General features: G+C 39.8%; 1 protein-coding gene across 1 annotated transcript in view; it reads right to left on the bottom strand.

Moving 5' to 3' along the window:
* The window catches only part of IFT88 (intraflagellar transport 88), a 133,425-nt gene that overhangs the window by 44,839 nt on the left and 61,667 nt on the right, over nt 1-26,919 (bottom strand). The window contains exons 17-20 of the mRNA XM_049778222.1: nt 24,032-24,218; nt 12,302-12,410; nt 10,291-10,441; nt 8,842-8,957 (exon numbers count right to left, since the gene is read on the bottom strand). Coding sequence (XP_049634179.1) covers nt 8,842-8,957; nt 10,291-10,441; nt 12,302-12,410; nt 24,032-24,218 — 563 coding nt within the window. The remainder of the gene's footprint in view (nt 1-8,841; nt 8,958-10,290; nt 10,442-12,301; nt 12,411-24,031; nt 24,219-26,919) is intronic.

Raw genomic sequence — 26,919 nt, 5'->3', positions numbered from 1 at the left:
TAGTTTGAGGACCACTGCGCCTAGTCCAACACCTATGGAGACCAGTCTGGAGAGTGCTTAAGGAACTCAGAATTGAGCTGCCATTTGACCCAGCAATTGCTCTCCTAGGTATCTACCCCCAAATCAGAAGGACATTCATCCCAAAGTATGTGTGCACCCCACTATTTATCGCATCACTCACTATAATAGCCAAGTCTTGGAACCAACCTCGATGTCCAACAACAGATGAGTGGATCATTAAGATGTGGTATCTATACACAATGGAATACTACATGGCAGTCAGAAATGATATAATCACAGACTTTGCAGCAATGTGGATGGACCTAGAACATATTAATTAAACGAAGCAAGCCAGAAGACGAAAGATAAACACAGAATGATAGCACTATTCTGAAGTACCTAGAATATATACCAGATATACAACCAATACCCTGCAATTTAATAACAGGGGGTAACAGAATAGAAATCTCAAACACTGTAATAATCACCATATACTTGGGAGTAGAGCCCAAAACAAAGGGAAGAGAAACAACATAAGGCCCGATTACACATTATATCATAAAGAAACCAGCAACAGCAGAAACAGCAGTGTAGAGAGAACAGGTATGTAATTATCGTTTTACTACAAAGGCCCATAATAACTTAACTAGGGATCTTATATAGGATTATAGGTAAAGATTAGGACGGAAAATTACTGAGTCCATTGGAAACATCTCAAAACATTATGTTTGAATGCCTTAACCTTACCACATTTAAAATAACCTCTCAGTTTTTCTGTCCATAGGGGTTCCTGGATACAAAGGGTGAACATCCTACGGTGGTACCTCGGTGCTCAGTCACACAAGGCACCATACTCTGCTTGAACCATAAAAATGGCCGGATACAACTCTTTAACATACCCTTTATCCCTAGATTATGCCTTCTTTTAGGACCTGAAGCACATGACCAGCCATATCACCGAAGCAACAACCGTGACCTACAGAGTTATACCACAGGGCGTAAGCATCGAACACGTTTAACCGAACTAACATGCACTTGTTCTTATACCCTCCCTTCTCATTACTTCGTATTTTTGTTGTTGTTGTTGTTTGACTGTTGATTTATTTTGTTTTGTTTTTTTCCTACTCTCTCTTCTTGTCTCCCTCTTCCTCCACCATCTCCTCCTCACTATCATCAATTCAATCTATATCAAATAAAAATCACAAGGTTACCCCCTCTATAGGAAAGGAAAACTGACATATAGGGCGCTGTGGACAATACTGCAAAGGGTAAACACCTATATAGATAGACCTCACTAACACAATGGTCAGTACTCGAGACACGAAACCTATACATATCCAAAAGTTGAACTATTAGTTTCCTTTCCTTTCAAGTACTATACTTACCTATTTTTCTGTACTCAGTGCACCTCTTGCCCTCCTGACCTCTCTACGTTATATACACCTAAGCTAACTTCTATATGTTTATATATGGGCAGGAGCACACAGAGATAGGAATACTCCTTAAGAAACAAACCTAAACCACAAACAACCCATACCTATACCCTATATAACCCCTCCCATATACAATCCCCTCTCCCTCCCCCAGAAATCCGGCTATCCCTTCACCCCTCAATCCCACCCCTGATATCCCCACCACATTATAACCCTCCACCCTCAGTTCTTAATCCATTAGGCTTCAAAACCGACCTCCTACCCCAATGAGCCAGTACCCACTACACAAGTGAAGAGACACCCACCCAAACTCTCACCTCGTTTCCGGCAAGAAAATTACAACCAACTGACTGACACATGCAGTGTGGCCCTCCTAATCACCTCTCCCGAATTTGGTACCAGAACTAGCTTGGTACCAGAATTTGATACCAGAACTAGCTCCAAAGGACCCCCACTGCAAGAACTCTACCCAAGACCTCCCTGCCTGGACCCCACACTTCACAAGGAAATCTCAAAAGACAATGGGGAAGCCTGTACTTTCATCATAAATATAGACCTATAAAACACTACCTCTTATCCTGTTTCTCCCCAAATGTAAAGTAATCTCCTGTATCACTTTCTCCCTTTTTCTTTGTATTTTTTTCTTTTTTCTTTTTTTTTTATCCCTGTTCATTTTTATTCATGTTTGTTTTTTGTTTTGTTTTGTTTTAGTTTTTGTTATTTGATTTTTTTTGTGTGTGGTTTTTGGGCCACACCCAGCGGTGCTCAGGGGTTACTCCTGGCTGTCTGCTCAGAAATAGCTCCTGGCAGGCATGGGGACCATATGGGACACCTGGATTCGAACCAACCACCTTTGGTGGATTGGCTGCTTGCAAGGCAAACACCGCTGTGCTATCTCTCCGGGCCCTTTGGGGGACTCTTATTATACTAAATATAAAATACTACTGTGAAAGATATGTAAGCCATTATGATCAAAATAAAAATAAAATTAAAAAAAAAATAGAAAAAAAGATGCCTATTAAGATGGCAGGCAAGTGGAGAGGGGGGGATATTGTTTCAACTCTGGGAACATTTTTGGAGGTAAGTTGTTGACCTTGGTGGTGGGATTGGTGTTGAAACACTATGGCTAAAATCTGCCTAAGAATAACTGTAAATCACAGTGCTTTAAATAAAAATTAAAAATGAAAAAGAGTCTGCTACTGGAACAATTTTCTTGGCCAGGTTTCAACTCTGAAGGCAGAACAGAGGATGATTTTCTAGTATACTAAATAGTGCCAGAGAAAAGACTTCAGAATTTTAAAACTACATTTCCCTGAGAATCAGTCAATTTAATAGTTCAAACACAGCACTTGGTGGACAGTATTACCAGAATTTTGAGTCAGAAAACATTCTTTGAAAAGGTCCTGAACTAATGAATGTTTACAATCCTTAGAAGCAGTCCAACTACTATAAAGTTTACAAATTATCGTGACAATTAAAATAATTCTCCAAATGCCCCTTCCACTCATCCCCAGAGAGGAAGGATATTTTCAGAGATAATCTTTAATTATCAGGTTTTTATTTCTGGTGTTAGGCCATACCTGAATGCACTCAGGAGCTACTCTTGGGTCTAGACTAGCTGTGGCAGAGCTTAGGGATTGTATGTAGAGTTGGGGATCTGAACCAGGGTCAACAGGATACAAGGCAAGTGTGGGGAACATATGGAATGCTAGGGATAGAACATAGATGGGTTGGTCACAAGCAAGGCAAATATCCTAAATGCTGTGCTATCACTTCGACCCATGCCTATATTTTTCTAATACTGTCTTTGTCTCACTTTTGGATAAGCTACTCTCATAGGAAATTAGAAAACGATTTTTTGTCAGTTGTCTTATACAGGGTTCTCTAAAGACAATGAATCAAATTGGATAAACATATAAAAGTATACATTACATATTTTAGAGATATTTGAGGCAATACTTAGCCATACTCAATGCTTACTCCTGGCCCTGTGATCAAAGATTATTTCTGGTAGAGCTAGGTCGACCATATGAGGTACAAAAGATTGCAAGCAAGGCAAGCACCTTAACTTCTATGCTTTGCAATTCCACCACTCTAATTTTTTTTTTCTTGAGGGGTCTTTGGGTTCAGGACTAACTTCTGACTCTGCATTCAGGGATTACTCCTGCCAGTGCTCAGGGACCAAATGGGTGTCAGGAGTCAAAACCCAAGTCAGCTGCATGCAAGGTGCAAGCATCCTCCCACAAGCCCTGTTTTTTTTTTTTTTTTTTTTTTCCACATCCATTTGATGATCTGGGGTTACTCCTGGCTAAATGATCAAAAATTGCCCCTGGCTTGAGGGGACCATATGGAATGCCGGGGATTGAACTGCGGTCCTTCCTTGGCTAGCTCTTACAAGGCAGACACCTTACCTCTAGTGCCACCTCATTGGCCCCACAAGCCCCGTTTTGTTATTTTTTTAAAATCTATCTCTGCTATAACATTTATTTAAACATCTGTTCTAATTGTGTTTTTTCCTTTTAAAATTCCTTGAAGAACTTAGTATTTAAGAAAGTGGCTTTGATATTTGAAAAAATTTTTATTTAAAAAATATTTATCACAGGGCCGAAGTGGTAGCACAGTGGTAGGGCATTTGCCTTGCATGCAGCTGACCCAGGAGCGATTTCTGAGCGCAAAGTCATGAGTAAGCCCTGAGTGCCACTGGGTATGATCCAAACCCTCATCTGCCCAAATATATATATATATAGATATATATATGTATATATCTATATAGATATATACATATATATATCTATATATATATATATATCACAAAAGCCATCACCCTGTCTGTACCAGCCAGCTCCATAGACTCACTCTGTTCTCAAACAAGATGTAAACCAAACCAAGAAAAATCATGGGTACACTGGTCATGCAGCTGAAAGCTGGTAATCTTGGGGAGGGGGGAGGTAAAGAGGGTAGACCAAAGCTACACCAGATGCATCTAATAACCACAATCTCCATTTTACCAATGACTGCTTCACCACTCCTCTATGGCTCTCTGCAGAGACACCAATCTGAGCAAAACTCCAGGTTTTCCAGTATTTGGGACTTTTTCACCAGGACTTTTTCAGAGTGAGTGCTGGCACCCCCACCTTCTCATACTTCTAGAAAACATGGCAGCTGAAAACACACCCCACAAAAGCCACAGTAAGAACAACAGTGCTTGGAATTCCTGGACTGTGTGACAACTCCATTTTTGTTTAATATTTTCCCCAAAGGAACGCACCAATTTAGATGCCATGTCTAGATGAAGTCACTTAATGTTCAGAAACAAATGAAGTAACAAAATGATCAGGTAGCAACAAGAGCTTATAAAATCTCCTGTCTAGTGACTTAATGACCTCATTTGAACATATAATAATTTTCACAAATAGTTTGTTGTTGTACTTTTTTCCCTCTTCTCTTCCTTTGCTTTTTTTCATTGCTTGTGTGCTTATTTTCCAAACCTTTACTTTGAACCTATGTTATCATTACAATTTAGGTTAGATCTCAACAGTACATTGGCTTTTGTTTCCTAATCCATGGTGGGTACTCTGGCATCTGGTTGAGTTCAGGCTACTAATCTACAATGAGATTATTGTTATAAAGAATTTATTACCATTTTTATAGGGGTTTTTCTGTTGTATTTTTTTTTTTATTTTCCCCTTGTACTGATTAGGATTTATTTGCTTCTTGTTTGTTTCTTCTAACTATTTTTGTGTTGGTGTTTTGTTTACATCTGGAGTTTTAAGTCCCTCCATCTTCCCTACATTTTGAAAAAGTATTTTACTACTCTGAGTGAAGGTTCTTTTCCATTTATAAAGATCCTTTGGAATTTATTGCAGAGCTGGCTTAGTGGCCTATGAATTCCTTTAAACTGTTGTTTGTCTGGACAGCCTTTCATCATTCCTTAAAATATGAGTTGATAACCTAAGTGAAGAAAATATTCCTGGTTTCAGGTTCAATCTATTTTTTCTGTCAGTATATTTTCAATTAACACATCCTTCTAGTAAGTTTCATTTCATTTTAAACTTCAATTCAAAACTATTTAATTATAATGCATTCTGGTGTCTGAATTTATTTTGCTTGGAACTCTTTGATCTTTCAGTTTCTTGGTATCTTCTAAATTGAAAAATTCCTCAGCTACTAAATATTCATAAAAAATTCTGTTCTTTCTTCTTCTGGAACTCATATAATCAGAAATAGTTCCTATTGATATTACTTCATAAATCTCTCATGTTAATTTTATTTTTAAGAAGTCTTCTTTTTCTACAACTTACTCTTTTTTTTTTATCAGACATAGATCCTTCATATTTAGTTGGTAAAAGATTACATTAAAAACTAAAGTATAGAGGCCAGAAAGACAGCATGGAGGTAGGGCGTTTGCCTTACATGCAGAAGGATGGTGGTTCGAATCCTGGCATCACATATGGTCCCTTGAGCCATCCAGGAGCGATTTCTGAGCATAGAGCCAGGAGTAATCCTGAGTGCTGCCGGGTGTGACCCCAAAACCAAAAAGAAAAAAAAAAAAAAACCAAACAAAAAAACCCTTGAAGTATGAAGCTAGGGAGAGGTGCAAGCAAAGTCTGTCTTGCATGCTAGCCTAGGAGGGACCATGGTTCGATCCCCTGGTGTCCCATATAGTCCCCCAAGCCAGGACCAATTTCTGAGCACATAGCCAGGAGTAACCTCTGAGCGTCACCAGGTGTGGCCCCAAAACCAAACATAAATAAACAAACAAAAACCCTGACAAACAAAAACCAAAAACAACAACAAAAAACTGAAGTATATGAAAAAAATCTATCAAACATTGAATAAATGAGACAAAATAATTTTTAGTGGATTTAGAGGCTAATTTACTTTAACAGTTCATAGGATTAAATTTAAATCTTTTTTTTTTTCTCTATTTAATTAACCTTTAGGAACACCTTTGTCTTGTTTTGCTTTCTTTTGTTTTGGGATCACACTCAGTGATGTTCAGGGTTAGTCCTGACTCTGTGCTAAGGAATCACTCCTGATGGTGGTTGGAGAACCATTATGAGATTATGGGAATTGAGCCCAGTTGGCTGCATACAAGGCAAATGCACTGTGCTATTACTCCAACGCTTCTAATAGTTCTTAAACTTGGAACTGACACTGCCATTTAAACATTTAAAATATAATTAGGGGCTGGAGGATAGCACAGTGGTAGGGCAATTGCCTTGCATGCTGCCAACTTGGGATGGACCTGGGTTCAATACCCGGCATTCCATATGGTCCCCCGAGCCTGCCAGGAGTGAAAGCACAGAGCCAGAAATAGCCCCTGGGCACTGCCAGGAATGGTCCCAAAACCAATATATATATATATATATATATAGGATTGTGTGTGTGTGTGTGTGTGTGTGTGTGTATATGTATGTATGTATGATTAGACTTTTCCAACCAAGTACATTTCATATTCCAGTCTTTGATTCTCTCTGCACAGGAGAGGATTTCTGTTTAACTTTTCTTTTTTTTTTTTTTGTTTTTGTTTTTGGGCCACACCCGGCGGTGCTCAGGGGTTACTCCTGGCTGTCTGCTCAGAAATAGCTCCTGGCAGGCACGGGAGACCATATGGGACACCGGAATTCGAACCAACCACCTTTGATCCTGAATTGGCTGCTTGCAAGGCAAATGCCGCTGTGCTATCTCTCCGGGCCCAAAGTTTTTTTTTTTTGTTTTTTTTTTCAGGCCACACCCATTGATGCTCAGGGGTTACTCCTGGCTAAGCCTTGGGGGGACCATCTGGGACACCAGGGGATGCAAGGCAGACAACTTACCTCTGGCGCCACCACGCCTACCCCCTTCTTTTCTTTTTCTTTTTTTTGGTTTTTGGGTCACACCCACGGTGCTCAGGGGTTACTCCTGGTTTCACTCTCAGAAATCGCTCCTGGCAGGCTTGGGGGACCATATGGAGTGCCGGGATTCGAACCAATGGCCTTCTGCATGAAAGGCAAACGCCTTACCTCCATGCTATCTCTCCGGCCCCAAGTTTTATTTTTTTTCACTTCATATTTATTGGAAATTGTAAAACATTGTACAAAACTTTTAATAGAAACAATGTAAAAAAGTGATGTAAAAACAATATAAAGATACATTGTTTCATGTACCTGCCTCATCTTTCTTTTTTTTTTTGGAGGGGCCATACCTGTGATGCTCAGGGGTTACTGCTGGCTATGGGTTCAGAAATTGCTCCTAGCTTGGGGGACCATATGGGATGTCCGGGGATTGAGTCACAGTCCGTCCTAGGCTAGCGTGGGCAAGGCAGATGCCTTACCACTTGTGCCACTGCTCTGGCCCCTTGGCAGCATTTTGTTTTTGGTTTTTGGGTCACACCCAGCAGTGCTCAGGGGTCACTCCTGGCTACATCTCAGAAATCGCTCCTGGCAGGCTCGAGGGACCATATGGGATGCCAGGATTTGAACCACCATCCTTCTGCATCTAAGGCAAATGCCTTACCACTGTGCTATCTCTCCAGCCCCGACAGCATTTTTTTAAGTCTGGAAGTAAAAGTCTGAAATCTCATGATTTCAGTTTTGTTGACTCTGAGGTTTGGATACTTATATAATATTCTATATCTTTAAAATACCATTTTAAAATTTTAAAACCAGGATTTACACTCTTGTTGATAGTAGTGTTTTCATATGGTGTTCCAATACCATACCGTTCACCATAGTGTCCCATATTTCAACAGTCCACTCTATCTCAATCACCTGCCATGGTAAGTTCAGTTCTGTAGACCACTTCTCAAGAGCTTCCCCTATTTTATCCTCCAAGTTCACTGACTCTATCTTCAACTTCTATTGAATTTTTTTGCTCAAGTATACTAGTATTTTAGTTGTTTGCTTGTTTTGAGTCATACCTAGCAGTGCTCAGGGCTTATTGTTGGCTATGCAGTCAGGAATTACTCCTGGCCATATTACAGGACAATATAGATGCTGGCGATTGAACTTGGGACAGTGGCATGCAAGGTACCATCTGCACAATCTTTTCAGCCTTCAACTACTCTATCCTTTAATGGAATGATCTGAATTTTTTTCATACTTCTCTCCCATTAATGTGCTCAATTCAGTGATCATCATTAAGACAGTTGCTTTGCATTATTTACTGAGGAGCTGACATAGTTCCAACATACTCAGGCTTCATCCCAATTTTTTGTCTTCACTGATCAGTGCAAGCAAATTTCTCTTTCTCTTACTGATGCTTACAGGAAGACTCTGGCAGGATCAATGTTCAAGCGAGAGTGCGATCTAGAACCTTATGTGATGCTGAAGATTGAATCTGGGTCAGTCACAAGCAAGTCAAGCTCTCTATCTTCTGTACTATCTTTCTGACCCCAAACAATAATAAAGTAATAATAGTTACTTACTGTATAAGAGAAGCTCTTTCAAAGTACTGAATGGCTTTTTCACAAAACTGGGTGTCAATGTAATAGGCTCCCAGCCATTCAATGACTTCAATGTTGGAAGGAAAATACCTATATGACTGGAAAAAATATAGAATATGATAACATTAGTGACAACATTCAATTTATACCTCTTCAGTGTTTAACGTGTTGTATAGTTTATTTTATCTAGAGTAAAAATTTGTTTTTTGCTTTTTTGTGTTTTTGATTTTTTTTTTTTTTTGGGGGGGGGGGCCACACTCAGGTGCACAGGATTTACTCCTGGCGCTGTGCTCAGAAATTGCTCCTGGCAAGCTCTAGGGTCCATATGGGATGCTGGGAATTTGAACCCAGTTTTGTCCTGGGTTGGCTGCGTGCAAGGCAAACCTACTGCTGTGCTATCTCTCCAGTCCCTAGGGTAAAATTTCTTTCTTTTTTTTTTTTTTTGTTTTTGGGCCACACCCGGCGGTGCTCAGGGGTTACTCCTGGCTGTCTGCTCAGTAATAGTTCCTGGCAGGCACCGGGGACCATATGGGACACCGGGATTCGAACCAACCACCTTTGGTCCTGGATCGGCTGCTTGCAAGGGAAACGCCGCTGTGCTATCTCTCCGGGCCCAAAATTTCTTAATAAAAAAGCATGAATGTTCATAAGCACTTTATAATATTTGAAATTATATAAGATTTAGAAGATTATATAAGATTTGAAATGATATATTTTTCATTATTTCAATATTTCATTAATTATATTTTAAATTATTTAAAACTTACCTCAAAACTTAAAGAATTAAGAAGCCTGCCTTAATTTAAAACAATTTCAATCGGGGCCGGGAAGGTGGCGCTAGAGGTAAGGTGTCTGCCTTGCAAGCGCTAGCGTAGGATGGACCGCAGTTCGATCCCCCGACATCCCATATGGTCCCCCCAAGCCAGGAGTGATTTCTGAGCGCATAGCCAGGAGTAACCCCAGAGCATCTAACGGGTGTGGCCCGAAAAACCAAAAAAAAAAAGGGGGCCCGGAGAGATAGCACAGCGGTGTTTGCCTTGCAAGCAGCCGATCCAGGACCAAAGGTGGTTGGTTCGAATCCTGGTGTCCCATATGGTCCCCCATGCCTGCCAGGAGCTATTTCTGAGCAGACAGCCAGGAGTAACCCCTGAGCAACACCAGGTGTGGCCCAAAAACAAAACAAAACAAAACAAAATAATTCAAGGGGCTGGGCGGTGGCGCTAAAGGTAAGGTGCCTGCCTTGCCTGCGCTAGCCTCGGACAGTCCGCGGTTCGATCCCCCGGCGTCCCATATGGTCCCCCAAGCCAGGAGCGACTTCTGAGCGCATAGCCAGGAGTAACCCCTGAGCATCACCGGGTGTGGCCCAAAAACCAAAAAAAAAAAAAAAAAATTCAACCTAAAAAGCTAAAAAATTAGAAAGATTTTACTTACCTCATAGTAATATTGAAAGGCTTGGGATTTATCTCCTTCACTATCATATAATTCTCCTAGTTTAGACAAAGCTCTAGAATCAGTTGGGACAACACTTATCAGCTGCATTAGCCATTCAATTGCTTGATTAGGATCTTCCATTAATTCATATCTTGGGTAATTTCAGTTAAGAATAAAATACTATTTCTATACTTATTGATAAAACAGCAAATCTTATATATTACAATAAAATTAAAACACAATAAAAATACTACAATAAAAGTTTAGTCTAGGAGCCGGGCGGTGGCGCTAGAGGTAAGGTGCCTGCCTTACCTGCGCTAGCCTAGGATGGACCGCGGTTCGATCCCCCGGCGTCCCATATGGTCCCCCAAGCCAGGAGCAACTTCTGAGCGCATAGCCAGGAGTAACCCCTGAGCGTCACCGGGTGTGGCCCAAAAACCAAAAAAAAAAAAAGTTTAGTCTATAGCAATATGCTAATTAATTCAATTTATTCTACATTTATAGAAAGTGGCAAAGTACTATAAATAACACCCTTTTCCTAATACACAGTGTACCTCATTAGTATTCATGAAGAAAAAACTTCAAATGTCTAGTAGAATTAAGGTTTGCGATTTTATTCTAAGCATTATTGACAATTTGTCCCAAACAAAAATTCCTGCATATATATTCAACCATATCTCTCTTTAAACTCTCAATACATTTAGAAAAATAATATAAACCTGTGAGTTTTCCTTAAACTTTTTTTTTTTTTTTTTTTTTTTGGTTTCTGGTTTTTGGGCCACACCCGGCAGTGCTCAGGGGTTACTCCTGGCTGTCTGCTCAGAAATAGCTCCTGGCAGGCACGGGGGACCATATGGGACACCGGGATTCGAACCAACCACCTTTAGTCCTGGATCGGCTGCTTGCAAGGCAAACACCGCTGTGCTATCTCTCCGGGCCCCTTTCCCTAAACTTTTAAGTCTCAAACATGGAGTTTTTATTTTTATAGTTTTGTTCCTTATAACTTTCCTTCAAGCATTCAAATATGTCTGAAGGCAGCACAAGAAGCAGGTACCTATGAATGCAAGCCACACTCCCTCTAACATAACCCTAGTACAGGACCATAGAGAGCAGAGTAGCTGTGGAAATTGGCTCACACCCAAAATCAAAAGGCAGTGCTATTTCCCAAAGTGTCATCAGCCACAAAGCAGAAGAGACTCCATAACAAAAAGAGAATTATAGATCAATATTCTGATGTGCTATTGCTGTGGCCCCTGATAAGTTAATTTTTGATAAAGAAGAAAAAAATGAAGTAGAGCAAGTAAAGCATCTTCAACAAGTGGAGCTGGGAAAATTGGTCAGTTATGTGCAAAAAAAATGAAGTCAGGCCTCTTTCATAAATCAACGGGACTATATTAAATTAAGAAGCTTCTGCACCTCAAAAATAAAAATGACCAAGATACAAAGACCACATCATTGGTTTACTGCCCTAGTTTTAAGTGCTGAAGTAGAGGACTGTTCGCAGGGAAGGTGCTGGCTCACTGGTATAAAAGATAAAGAATGCTGCTCTTTTTTGTTTTGTTTGTTTTTTGTTTTTTTGGGTCACACCCAGCGCTCAGGGACTACTCTATGTTCAGAAATCGTTCCTGGCAGACTTAGGGGACCATATGGGATGCTGGGATTTGAACCACTGTCCTTCTGCATGCAAGGCAAATGCCTTATCTCCGTGCTATCTCTCCGGCCCCAAGAATGCTGCTCTTTAAGGCTCAAATGAATAGCTTTTTGTACTCAAAATGTCATACTCAACTACTTAAGTTTAATTTCCCCAAATTAATAAATGATTTTTTCCTTTAAACACTTACATTTACTTCATTCACACGTCTTTTAAAACAGTACAATTCACATTAACTTCATACATTTCATTTTAATAATGTCATTATAAATTATTTAATTGGTTAAGCTTATTTAATAAATGGTACTTAATTATTAATTGAGTAAATGGATAGCTGTCCTTAGTTTTTACAGAGGATACACATTTGCAATCTGGTAAAGAACTTGGGCGCTGTTCCTTAGAATTGCATGAAGTTTCAGGAAACAGTCCAAAGCTTCAAGAAGTCTATTTAACTTTTTATATGTAAGGCCTTGAAAAGAAAAGAAAAGCTGTAAGTACTTTACATAAACATTCCTACTATACTAATTTTTTAAAAAAAGAACAAAATGACTGAAATAGAAAAATTCATCTTAACTAGAAAACAAATATGGGAAGAGTCATTCCCTGTACATACATCCTAGAGAGATATTGGAGCTACACCTGGAGGTGCTAGAGGGAGAACACAATGCTTAGGACCAACTCAGGGCCAAGAAAGGTATGACATGTCTTAGACATCTTTCCAGTCCAATATGAACAATTTTTTAAAAAGTGGGGACTAGAGACTTGTTAACTAAAGATAGGCAAAAATAAAATGCTGTAAGAATTAGTGATTTAAAGGATATAGGCTATCAAACTCATATTGACTGCATGCAAGGCAAGTGCCTTATCCACTGTACTATCTCTCTAACCCCAAGTTTAGTGATTTTTAAGTGTGATAGAGGAGCAGAAATTGACAAACATATCAATGAAATAGAATAAATACTTCAGAGATTGTTATATAAAGCTTCAAAAGATAATTAAGAAAAGGTAATATCTGATGTCAACTGTCTATATATGAAGAAAAATGTAATCCATGTTAAATTATTTCCGTGCTGAATATATATAGGAATAAAATCAGGCCATTATATATGTAAAGTATACATTATGCTTTATATGATTATATATTTAATTATATATTATATATAGAGAAATACCCAGAATATTAATAAATATACAAGAGCTCTAAATAAAATTTGGAAAACTAAATATAAGAGAATCACAGAAAAAAAAAAACACGGAACACTCCACTTCCAAAGCTAAGTATTCTTTTCCACCACACACAGAACATTCTCCAGAATAAATCATGTTATGGGACATAATTCAAATGTTTATAAAGCCATGAAAATAGAAGTCATATTATATGACTCCTATGATGAAGAAAAAAAAATTTTTTTTGGGCCACACCCGGCAGTGCTCAGGGGTTACTCCTGGCTATCTGCTCAGAAATAGCTCCTGGCAGGCACGGGGGACCATATGGGATGCTGGGATTCAAACCAACCACCTTATGTCCTGGATTGGGTGTTTGCCTTGCTGTGTTATCTCTCTGGCCCCAGAAGAAAGTTGTTAATCATAGAAAGTGGGAAGAACAACCATTACTGGCGTGAATGTGGAGAGAAAGGAACTTTTATTCACTGCTGGTGGAAATGACATCTAGTCCAGCCTTTCTGGAAAACAATTCCTTAAAAATTATATATATATTGTATATACATTATATATGTAAAGCATACTTTATACCACTTACCTATAAGTCTAGCCTTCAGTTTTGAATATGTTTAACATTTATTTATTTATTTATTTTTTGAGTCACACCCAGCAGTGCTCAGGGGTTACTTCTGGCTCTATGCTCAGAAATCACTCCTGGCAGACTCAGGGGACCATATGGGGTGCCGGGATTCAAACCACTGACTTTCTGCATGTCAGGCAAATGCCTTACCTCCATGCTATCTCTCCGCCCTTTAACATTTATTTTAAAGTAGAATAGAAAAAACAAAGGAATTAACATATGAAAAGAAGGGTCTTGTTAATCAAAAGAAAAATGAAAAATTCTGTTTGACAAAAGAAATGATAAAGCAGCAACTAAAGCAATGGACTATAAAAAACATTTAAAACCTATAAGGAGAACAAATATTTGTTTCAGCAAACTATTGCTTCATGGTCTTTGCTACATTCATTTTCCTTTGCCAGAAAATTGTTTTTTCCCAAACAGCCAAAAAATCATTTCTACCCTTCCTTCCAGACTTTAAAAGTCACATCCACTAAGAAATTTGCTGATTTCATCTGAAATTGATGACTCTTTCTTGCCTTGCTCCTTTCTTCCACCCATCCGGACTTTCCCTTCTCCTTCAGGCAGGTGACAAAGTCTCTTCTGAGACAGAAGATCCCATTTACTCATGAGCCGTCTACATCAGAAAGGTGGTGCTACTGATGGAGGCAGTCCTGGCCTTAGAGGCCCACTTAGCTTTTAGCAGCATACTCCTTAAAGCATTACATCCAACCATGGGAAAAGATAAGGGTAAAACAAACAAATGTGTGGGTGACTGGTGTGGGGAGAGGGCAAAAAGCAACAGCAACTAATTTCTCTCTCTCTCTCTCTCTCAGCAAGTAAAAAAATAACTTCACAAAAAACTTCATTAAAGAACTGAGACACTGAGAGGGTCACGGCCAGGGTGATGGTACAGTGGATATGGCATTCTGTTTTGCATGTGGTATATCCATGGTTCTGGGGAGGAAGCAAGGAAGGAAAGAAAGGAAAAAGGAAGGAAGACACACAGGAGATGGTTCAAAGGGAGAAAGCACCATGGCTTGAATCCTAGTTTGCACAGTTCCCAAAGTACCATCAAAAGCAACCCTTGAGCCCCAAGCCAGGATAGGGCCGCAAGCATTGCCAGGTATGTCTCAAATATCAAAAGATGAAAGCAAAAATAAATACTTCCTTTTCCCCAAAGGTAAGACACTTTTATTTCAAAATACGTTTGTGGGTACTGTAATTCCAAGACTTGGTGAGGACCATTAAGTGAAGGAAAGAGTAAGATCTAGGGAGTCTTCAGGGGTAAAACATTTTGGTAATTAAAAATCAATAACTAGCTGTGCTTCTTCTGAGGAAACTGAGGACCTGAAGGGAGCTCTGTCCTATGCTTCTCTGTCTTTCCTGAATTCTTGAAGCTCTCCTCAGAGCCCTGGGAAGCGAACCCCCAAAAAACTGCATTCTGAAGCTGCCCAGCGAGAGAGTGAGTGAGTAAGAAATGGCTGGCTGTGGGGATTGCCAGGTGGAGTGCTGATTGCTCTACATTTGGAGACTCTGCCCTGCTGTGCTTTTTCTGAGGAAACTGAGGACGTAAAGGGAGCTCTATCCTGTGCTTCTCTGTCTTTCCTGAATTCTTGAAGCTGTCCTCAGAGCCCTGGGAAGAAAACACCCAAAAACTGTCACCTAGAGGCCCCAGAAGAGCACTCCGCTTCGCAGCCGCGCATTCTTTCTAACCAATAAACCCTACCACAACACGCAGGAAAAACCACACTACTAGCATGACAATGGGGAAAACTCGCAGGCAAACACAATGCACAGAAAATGAAGACAATAGCTTGAATGACCTAAAAAATTCCAACCTTCTGATTAACCTCTCGGATAAGGAACTTAAAATAGCAATATGGAAGATGTCTGAAGAAGTCAAAGAAAGCATAGATCAATCTGAACAGAACACAAAGACAGAAATCAGAAAACTCCAAACTGAAATAGCGGATCTGAAAAACACAGTAGCTCAACTGAAAACCTCAGTGGATGGCCTCGACAGCAGGGTAACAGCAGCTGAGGACAGAATTGGAGTACTGGAAGATGAGATGCAGAAAAACTCAACACAGCAGAAGAAATTGGAAAAGAACCTTAGGACAAATGATCAGGCAATGGAAAAAGTACTCAAGGAATGTGAACAGATGAAAATAGAAGTCTTTGATAAACTAAACAGAAACAACATAAGAATCATCAGAGTCCCAGAGGCCCAGGTAGGAGATCTCCAGGAAGAATCAACTGTCAAAGACATCATCAAAGAGATACTCCCAGAGTTACAGACTACATGCAATCAAATCCTGCATGCCCGAAGAGTACCAGCTAAAAGAGACCCAAAGAAAAACACCCCAAGACACATCCTCGTTACAATGACAAATCCCACAGATAGAGATAGAATACTGAAAGCAGCAAGATCAAAAAGGAAAATTACATTCAAAGGAGCATCCCTAAGACTTACAGCAGACATGTCACAAGAAACTCTCAAGGCCAGAAGACAGTGGTGGGATATTGTGACAAGACTGAATGAAATGAATGCCTCACTGAGAATACTGCACCCAGCCTGACTCACGTTTTGGTTTGAAGGAAGGATACATAGCTTCATGGATAAACAACAGCTCAGAAACTTCACAGATGAAAAAACAGCCTTAAAGGAAAAACTGACAGGTCTACTTTAAGACAAAAGATCAACAAACACAGCAAACTATCTACAAAGATGACATTAAATCCTATGACAATCATCTCCCTCAATGTCAATGGACTAAATTCATCAATTAAAAGACACAGAGTGGCAAAATGGGTCAAAAAGATGAATCTAACCTTCTGCTGCCTATAAGAAACACACCTGAATAGTCAGAACAAACATAGACTCAAAATCAAAGGCTGGTGGAAAATCATCCAAGCAAACAACACCCTTAAAAAAGCTGGGGTGGCCATATTAATATCTGATGACACCAACTTTACACTCAGAAAAATGGTAAGGGACAAAGATGGACACTATGTACTACTCAAGGGATATGTGCAACAGGAAGAAATCAGACTATTAAACATATATGCACCCAATGAGATACCAGCAAATTATCTAATACAGTTACTGACAACTCTGAAAGAAGACATCAATAACAACACAATAATGTGGGAGACCTCAACACGGCCCTATCAACACTTGATAGGTCAACCAGACTGAAACCCAACAAAAACATACTAGCCCTGAAAAGAGTAATGGAAGAAAGAGGACACTCCATCCCCAAAAACCTGGATACACATTCTTCTCCAATGTACATGGGTCATTCTCCAGAATAGACTACATGCTCACACATAAAACATACCTCCATAAAATCAAGAGGATAGAAATCTTACAGACTACCGTTGCTGACCACAAGGCTCTGAAATTAGATGTGAACTACAAAGGCACACAGAAGAAAAACTTTAACAATTGGAAATTAAACACCCTGCTACTGAACAACCAGTGGGTCTGAGATGAAATCAAAGAGAAAATCAAAACTTTCCTGGAAACAAGTGACAATGAAGACACAAACTGCCAGAATCTATGGGACACAGCAAAAGTGGTCCTGAGAGGAAAATTTATAGCTCTACAAGCACACATCAGGAAGGAAGAAGGGGCATACCTGAATAACTTAATGATGCAACTCATAAAATTAGAAAATGACCAACAAAAGGAACCAAAAATAGGGAGACAGAAGGAAATAACAAAGCTGAAAGCAGAAATCAATGAAGTGGAAAACCAAAAAACAATCCAAAAGATCAACGAAAGCAGAAGCTGGTTCTTTGAAAAAAATAAATAAGATTGATAGACTGTTACTCCACCCTGGATTTACGTGTAGCGACCTGAAACCCACCCATTTTTGGGAGGGGTCTTGGGAACCGGATAGTAGGTGTAACCTTACCTGCGAGACCCTCCCATTCCTGGGAGGGGTCTTGGAAATGTTAGATAAGGCTTGAACCAAGGGAATTTGGGCCCCCTTTTGGCTTTTTGCCCTTTTGGCTCTTTGCCCTTTTTGCGCTGCTGTGCGCTCTGGCTTCTGGGTTTCTGTGTTCTGGTCTTTGACCAGCATGGAGCCCAAAGGGAAGATGGCTAACAGGAAATAAGATGCAGGGCTAGCAAAATATTGCTGTGCTTGAAAGGTTATGTATAGGCCACACACACGTGGTGGCTAGGGCTTGAATAAAGTTGTTGCTTCCTGACACCTGACTGTGAGTGAGTGATTTCACCTGGGCCTGGGACTCGCCGACTGCATGAAGGTTGCAAAGCCACGTGGACTGGGATGGCACGGAGAGAAATCCACCGCCATCCAGCCCCATCATTAATTATTTAATGCTACATCTTGGCGCCCGAACAGGGACCTGAATCCTGAACCCAAGAAAACAGCAAATATGGTAAGATTTCTGCTCTTCTGTTTGATTTTCGCTCTGTTCACATGCAGTCAGCCCAAAGTGTATGGCCACGTGGAGCCATGTTCAAAGATGGCCGCGACCCCTTCTAGGGGCAAAAGGGCAACTGAAAGGAGAAAAATGAAAGCTTGCATCACCTCCAGCCTAGGCCCAGGCCCAGAACTGAAACTTTGTTACAAAAAACAAAAACCTCGGCCTGTACAAAAACTGATTAAAAGCTTAAATTGGAAACGAAGGAGAAAAAAGACTGTATTTAAAGTGGACTGATTTTCTGAGAACAACCTTCAGCTTGAATTTGAATTTCGGCTTTGGAAATTTCGGACTGAACTTTTAGTTTAAATAACTTTGAACTTTGAACATCCAAAAGCCCTCTGCAAAAAAGCTGTGACCAAAAACTGGCTTGCTAAGTGCTGCCCTGAGGGGAAAAGCGGCGAAAAGCTCCTATCGGCCCAAAAGCTGGAACGCCTCAGCTCAGCTCAGCTCAGCTTTTGCTCCGCTGCAAGCCTGGAAAGGTGAAACAGCAAAAGCAAACCTGCAACCTCATGGTCAACAGAACCGTCTACGGGGCCTGAAACTATGAAAGGAAGCCACGTGGTGAAATCAGTGTGGAACAAACCAACATCTGAACTTTAAAAGTTTACAAAAGCCACGTGGTAAAATCAACGTAATGAGATCAGCGTGAAACAAATTAATCATTTAAACTATGATTTTAGGTGTAGGAACTTAGCAGGTAATTTTATAGTTTACTCATAGTTGGTGATGGGATAAATTTTAGTTAGTTAGTGGTTAAAAAATAAAAATAAAAGGGAGGTAATACAGTTTAACATCTAATTTCTAACCACCTGCATCTTTGTCTTAGTCATTTTCTTTATAATTTAAATGTGTTTTGTTGTCTTTCATAGTTAATATTTTCAATTGCAAAATGTTTTACTGTGTATTTTAATGTACTTAGCCTGTTTTTAAAATGTATGTTATGCATGTATGCTGCAGTACTTGTGTATAAAAAAGGTATAGGAACAATAAAGTTCCCCCAATAAAGTTTAAAAGTATAGGAACATAAAAGTTCCGAAATAGTGCTTGGTAAAAAAGCATTAATAAAGTTTTAGGTTACAGGTGTAAAGTATATTTTGCAAAAATATATTTTTGAAAAGGGCTGGTATATTAATTTTCACTTTATTACGTTGCTGCATGAAAATATTAACCCACCTTTGGCTAAAGGTGGAGTCAAAATTACAAAAGGCTCTTTTTATATTTTAAAGAAGGGGGAAATGTTACTCCACCCTGGATTTACGTGTAGCGACCTGAAACCCACCCATTTCTGGGAGGGGTCTTGGGAACCGGATAGTAGGTGTAACCTTACCTGCGAGACCCTCCCATTCCTGGGAGGGGTCTTGGAAATGTTAGATAAGGCTTGAACCAAGGGAATTCGGGCCCCCTTTTGGCTTTTTGCCCTTTTGGCTCTTTGCCCTTTTTGCGCTGCTGTGCGCTCTGGCTTCTGGGTTTCTGTGTTCTGGTCTTTGACCAGCATGGAGCCCAAAGGGAAGATGGCTAACAGGAAATAAGATGCAGGGCTAGCAAAATATTGCTGTGCTTGAAAGGTTATGTATAGGCCACACACACGTGGTGGCTAGGGCTTGAATAAAGTTGTTGCTTCCTGACACCTGACTGTGAGTGAGTGATTTCACCTGGGCCTGGGACTCACCAACTGCATGAAGGTTGCAAAGCCACGTGGACTGGGATGGCACGAAAAGAAATCCACCGCCATCCAGCCCCATCATTAATTATTTAATGCTACAATAGACCATTGGCAAAACTTACAAAGAAAGAGAGAGAAACCTGATAACCCGTATTAGATATGAAAAGGGGGAGATCACAACAGATATTGCAGAGATCTAAAGGGTAATCAGAGACTACTTTGAGAAACTTTATGCTACTAAACATGAGAACCTAGAAGAAATGGAAAAATTCTTGGACACTTATAACCTTCCACAGTTAAGTAAGGAGGATGAAGCATATCTAAACACCCCCAACTATAATCAAACATCTGCCCAAAAAGAAAAGCCCAGGCTCAAATGGATTTCCTATTAAATTCTTTCAAATCTTTCAAGAGGAGCTACTACCAATACTAGCCAGGCTCTTCCATGAAATTGAAAATCCGGGAACAATCCCAAACAGCATTTATGAAGCCAACATCACCTTGATACCAAAACCAGATAGAGATGCTGCCAAAAAAGAAAATTACAGACCAATATCCCTGATGAATGCAGATGCAAAGATCTTCAACAAAATCCTGGCAAATAGGATCCAATGCATCATCAAGAAGATCATATACTACAACCAAGTAGGTTTCATCCCAGGAATGCAAGGATGGTTTAACATCCATAAATCTATCAACATCATACACAAAATCAACAACAAGAAAAATAAAAATCACATGATCATATCAATAGATGCAGAGAAAGCATTTGATAAGGTTCAACACCCATTCTTGATAAAAACTCTCAGCAAGATGGGAATGAAAGGAATCTTTCTCAATCTAGTTCAAGCCATCTATCACAAACCAACGGCAAATATTATCCTCAATGGAGAAAAACTAAAAGCCTTTCCTCTAAATTCGGGTACAAGTCAAGGCTACCCGCTCTCACCACTCCTCTTCAACATAGTACTGGAAATGCTTGCTATAGCGATCAGGCAAGAAAAAGATATCAAAGGAATCCAGATAGGAAAGGAACAAGTCAAGCTTTCATTGTTTGCAGATGACATGATACTATACTTAGAAAACCCAAAGACTCTACCAAAAAGCTTCTAGAAACAATAGACTCATATAGCAAGGTGGCAGGCTACAAAATTAACACATAGAAGTCAATGGCCTTTTTATATACCAATAATGATAGGGAAGAGATGGACATCAAGAAGGCAATCCTGGGCCCGGAGAGATAGCACAGCGGCATTTGCCTTGCAAGCAGCAGATCCAGGACCTAAGGTGGTTGGTTCGAATCCCGGTGTCCCATATGGTCCCCCATGCCTGCCAGGAGCTATTTCTGAGCAGATAGCCAGGAATAACCCCTGAGCACTGCCGGGTGTGGCTCAAAAAAAAAAAAAAAAAAAAAAGAAAGAAAAGAAAAGAAAAAAGAAAAAACAGAAAACAGAAGGCAATCCCATTCAAATTAATGCCACACAAACTCAAATACCTTGAAGTCAACTTGACCAAAGAAGTGAAGGACCTATACAAAGAAAACTATAAAGCCCTGCTCCAAGAAATAAGAGAGGACACACGGAAATGGAAACACATACCCTGCTCATGGAATCGCAGGATTAACATCATTAAAATGGCAATACTCCCCAAAGCATTATCCAGATTTAATGCGATCCCCTTAAAAATACCCATGACATTCTTCAAAGAAGTGGATCAAACACTTATGAAATTCATCTGGAACAATAAACATCCTCGAATATCTAAAGCATTCCTAGGGAAAAGGAAAATGGGAGGCATTACTTTCCCCAACTTTAAAGTGTTTAAAGTGTACTATAAAGCAATAGTTATCAAAACAGCATGGTATTGGAATAAAGACAGACCCTCAGATCAGTGGAATAGGCTTGAGTTCTCAGACAATGTTCCCCAGACATAAAATCACCTAATTTTTGACAAAGGAGCAAGAAATCCTAAGTGGAGCAGGGAAAACCTCTTCAACAGTGGTGCTGGTAGAACTGGTTAGCCACTTGCAAAAAAGCGAACATAGACCCCCCTCAGTTAACATCATGTATGAAGGTAAAATCCAAATGGATTAAAGACCTTGATATCAAACCTTATTCCATAAGGTATATAGAACAACACATCGGTAAAACACTCCATGACATTGAGACTAAATATATTTTCAAGGAGGAAACTGCACTTTCCAAACAAGTGGAAGCAGAGAACAACAGATGGGAATAAATTAAGCTGAGAAGCTTTTGCACCTCAAAGGAAACAGTGCCCAGGATACAAGAGCCACCCACCGTGTGGGAGAAACTATTCACCCAACACCCATCAGATAAGGGGCTAATATCCAAAATATACAGGGCACTGATAGAACTTTACAAGAAAAATATCTAATCCCATCAAAAAATGGGGAGAATAAATGAATACACTTTGATAAAAAAGAAATACAAATGGCCAAAAGGCATATGAAAAAATACTCCTCATCACTAATCATCAGGGAGATGCAAATCAAAACAACTATGAGATACCATCTCACACCACAGAGATTGGCATACATCACAAAGAATGAGAACAATCAGTGCTGGCGGGGATGTGGAGAGAAAGGAACTCTTATCCACTGCTGGTGGGAATGCCGTCTAGTCCAACCTCTATGGAAAGAGATATGAAGATTCCTCCAAAATCTGGAAATTGAGCACCCATTCGACCAAGCTATCACACTCTTAGGGATATGCCCTAAGAACACAAGAATACAACACAAAAACCTCTTCCTCGCACCTATATTTACTGCAGCATTATTCGCAATAGCCAGGCTCTGGAAACAACCCAGATGCCCTTCAACAGACGAATGGCTAAAGAAACGGTGGTACATATACACAATGGAATATTATGCAGCCGTCAGGAGAGATGAAGTCATGAAATTTTCCTATACATGGATGTACATGGAATCTATCATGCTGAGTAAAATAAGTCAGAGGGAGAGAGAGAGATGCAGAATAGTCTCACTCATCTACGGGTTTTAAGAAAAATAAAAGTTATTTTTGCAACAATCCTCAGACACAATGAGAGGAGGGCTGGAACTTCCAGCTCACCTCATGAAGCTCACCACAAAGAGTGGTAAGTGCAGTTATAGAAATAACTACACAGAGAACTACCATAATCATGTGAATGAATGAGGCAACTGGAAAGCCTGTCTGGAGTACAGGTGGGGGTGGGGTGGATTGGAGGGAGATTTGGGACATTGGTGGTGGGAATGTTGCACTGGTGAAGGGGGGGTGTTCTTTTTTTTTTTGGTTTTTGGGCCACACCCGGTGACGCTCAGGGGTTACTCCTGGCTATGTGCTCAGAAGTCACTCCTGGCTTGGGGGACCATATGGGATGCCGGGGGATCGAACCGCGGTCCGTCCAAGGCTAGCGCAGGTAAGGCAGGCACCTTACCTCTAGCGCCACCGCCCGGCCCGGGGGGGTGTTCTTTACATGACTGAAACCTAATCACAATCATATTTGTAATCAAGATGTTTAAAAAAGAAAAAAATGAAAAAAATCAATAACTAAAATAAATATAACAGGTAAAATTTGCTATATGTACATAAATATTTACTTATTTTTTAAAAAAGTTTAATACTTTAATCTGTCTGCCAACATAGTTTTGTATACATTTTATATATTCAAAATTATTCAAAATTAAAGTGGAAAAATATGATGTTTTTCTTTCTTACTTTGGGAAAAGGTGAATTACAATATCAAGTACTACTAGGAATTTGGGAAATCAGTATTATAACCCAATTTAGATATAAACTGAAATATTTTTGGAGGGCAAGATGGCAGCATCTATTCAAATATTACTTCTGTATAACTTGAATCACTAATTCCAATTCCACTTAAAATAATATATAATCTGAGCCTCTTAACTTTCTGTTATAAGAAAGTCAGTTCCTCTTTCTAATGAGTCAGAGCTCATTAAGGGGAAAAATTCCCATAATTTCTTTCCTTTTTTTTTTTCCTTCTGGTTTTTGGGCCACACCTGGCGGCGCTCTGGGGTTGGCTCTGTGCTCAGATATAGCTCCTGGCAGGTATGGGGGACCATGCCAGGATTTGAAACACCGTTGGTTTGCAAGGCAAATGCCCAACCGCTGTACTATCTCTCCAGCCCAAAAGTCCCATAATTTCTACCAGTTTTACTTACCAATATTATAAAGTGCTTCAGTACAAGAAGAATCATTTCTTAGAGCCTCTTTATAGAATTCTGCTGCCTTCTCATAATCACCACTTGCAAAAACTGTATTTCCTTTATTGGTAAGAGCTGAGGGATTATATCTGTCAGAGTTCACAGCTAGATCTGCATAGCTGCTTGCTTGGGCAAATTCGTTTTCCTAAACACAGTGCAAAATATATACAAATTGAAGTTCATGAAAAATCTTTTCTGGCTGTTTTGAGTCTATAAACATATTAAGACTTCTATATAGAAATATAATATTTTACACACCATGGTTTCACAGGCTTATTCTACAAAATATTTTTAATCACCAAGCTCTTTCCACTAGCCAAACTTTCTACGATTGATGTTTCCAAAGAATCCGGGTTGAATAATTAAATTATTTTTATGTAAGTGTTTCTATTTTGAATGCCCAAATTTTATGTTGTTATAATCAATAAAAACTTAATTGCTATGCTTTCCACCCCAAACTTAAAACACCAAAATAACTATGAAGGCATTGCTCTGTTTTGTTCCCTATCAAATTGGTTATATCACCTACAACATCATCTTTTGTCTCTTGCAATTAATAGTCTTCATCTGGAGCCAGAAAGATAGCACAGCTGTAGGGCATTTGCCTTGAACTTAGCAGACCCAGGATGGAGGGTGGTTCAAATCCCAGCATCCCATATGGTACCCCATGCCTCCTGCCAGGAGTGATTTCTAAGCGAAGAGCCAGGAGTAACCCCTGAGCACTGCCAGGTGTGACCCAAAAACCAACAACAACAAAAAAGTCTTCATCTGTTGCCAAATGATCTGTGAGTTAAACAAAGCTCTCTACACCACATTTCATAGACTTCTTTTTCCCTGTATGTCTTCTTGTCTAGAAATAACTAAAAGAAATTTCTAGGACATGATAAATTTAGTCATGAAGTAAATCTTTACTTCTTTTTTTTTTTTTTTTTTTTTGGTTTTTGGGTCACACCCGGCAGCGCTCAGGGGCCACTCCTGGCTCTAGGCTCAGAAATCGCCCCCGGCAGGCTCTGGGAACCATTTGGTAAGCTGGGATTCCAAACCACAGTCCTTCTGCATGTAAAACAAACACCTTATATCCATGCTATCTCTCCGGTCCAAGTCTTTACTTTCTAAAGATATTTTTCTGGGGATTATATGTAGAAATACAAGTGGGTCCTTAATTGTCCTCATCACTTTTATTCCACATTCAGTTTTTTTTTTTGTTTTTGTTTTTATGTTTTGGACCACACCTGGTGATGCTCAGGGGTTACTCCTGGCTATGTGCTCAGAAATTGCTCCTGGCTTGGGCGACCATATGGGACACCAGAGGATCAAACCTCGGTCTGTCCTAGGTTAGTGCATGCAAGGCAGATGCCCTACCGCTTGTGCCACTGCTCCAGCCCAAGTGCTTTTTTGTTATTGAATTTGTTTGAAATTATTCAAAAGTGTTGTCCCTGACGATTTTAGTGGCCTAGAACCACCATGATGCTTGGCTTTGGACACAATGCAGAGATAGCTGTTTTGAGTCTACCACTTTCTATATCTCCATAATAGCCCCCTTTGGGTGAATGAATGGAAGCTGGATAGGGTGGACACTCAAGAATTGGTGATCTTTGACGATAGCTTTTAAATTTTCTTCTATCTCTCTAATACATGGCAAAGCTCTAACTCTTATACACCCTCTCCATTATATGGATCTGCCACTTTTTTTATTTTAGTTTTTGGGCCACACCGGCCCACCATGCTATCACTCGGCCCCACACATTTTGTTTTATTTATTCACAATGATGAACTTTTGGATCATTTCCACTAACTTTTGGTTAATCTGAGCTGCTATGAATATAGGGGCTGGAGCGATAGTTCAGCAGTAGGGCATTAGCCTTACATGCAGCCAACTTGGGACGAACCCAGGTTTGATCTCTGGCATCCCACATGGTCTCCTGAACCTGCCAGAAGTGATTTTTGAATGCAGAGCCAGAAGTAACCCGAGGGGCTGGAGAGATAGCATGGAGGTAAGGCATTTGCTTTTTATGCAGAAGGATGGTGGTTCAAGTCCGGCATCCCATATAGTCCCCTGTGCCTGCCAGGGGTGATTTCTTAGCGTAGAGCCAGGAGTAAGCCCTGAGCACTGCTGGGTGTGACCCAAAAACCAAAAAAAAAAAAAAAAAAAAAAAAAAGAAAAGTAACCCGTGCACCGTCGGGTGTGGTCCAAAAAAAACAAACAAAAAATTCATGTGAACATAGATTCTAAAAATTGATATAAAAGAGTAACCCCTGAGCACCACCAGGTGTGGCCCAAAAACCAAAAAAAAAAAAAAAAAAAAAGATATAAAAACTGGACCCTTCATTTGATTGCTGGCACTAAAAATTAACTAGCATCTTAAGTGCTGCAGTCATCAAAAAAACACACAACTTTTTTTTTTTTAAACCAAGCAGCAAGGTATAATTTAGATAAGCAGTGAACATGAGAGCTAATGGCTACTGAAAAGGAGTATGAAATTGTTAGAGGTTATAGAAAAGTCATGTTCTACAATTATGAAACAACTGTAAAACCTGGCATCTATGTTGGTTTGGAAGACAGGTATACATAATGAGTGTAGCTATGTATCTAAAGAAAATTTTGGCAAAGACTACTTCAAGTGCCAATTAATTTTAACTTGTGTTTAAAGAGAGAAAGCAGTTAAAGAAATAACTTCAGGTTGAAATTTAGAAGAAATAAAGAAGAATCAGGGCTTGCTGAGTTGGAAAATCAAGGACTCTTAAATTATTTGGGGGTAGAAATTAAAACAAGGGTAGGACTGAGACACATTTAGAAACATCTCTAACGCAACTTATTCAAGCCTTCTCTCTCAGGGGCTACTCCT

The sequence above is a fragment of the Suncus etruscus genome, chromosome 8 (genome assembly GCF_024139225.1).
Source record: "Suncus etruscus isolate mSunEtr1 chromosome 8, mSunEtr1.pri.cur, whole genome shotgun sequence".
Lineage (NCBI taxonomy): Eukaryota > Metazoa > Chordata > Mammalia > Eulipotyphla > Soricidae > Suncus > Suncus etruscus.
The sequence above is the reverse complement of the archived record's forward strand: the minus strand, read 5'-3'. Positions and strand labels throughout refer to the sequence as shown.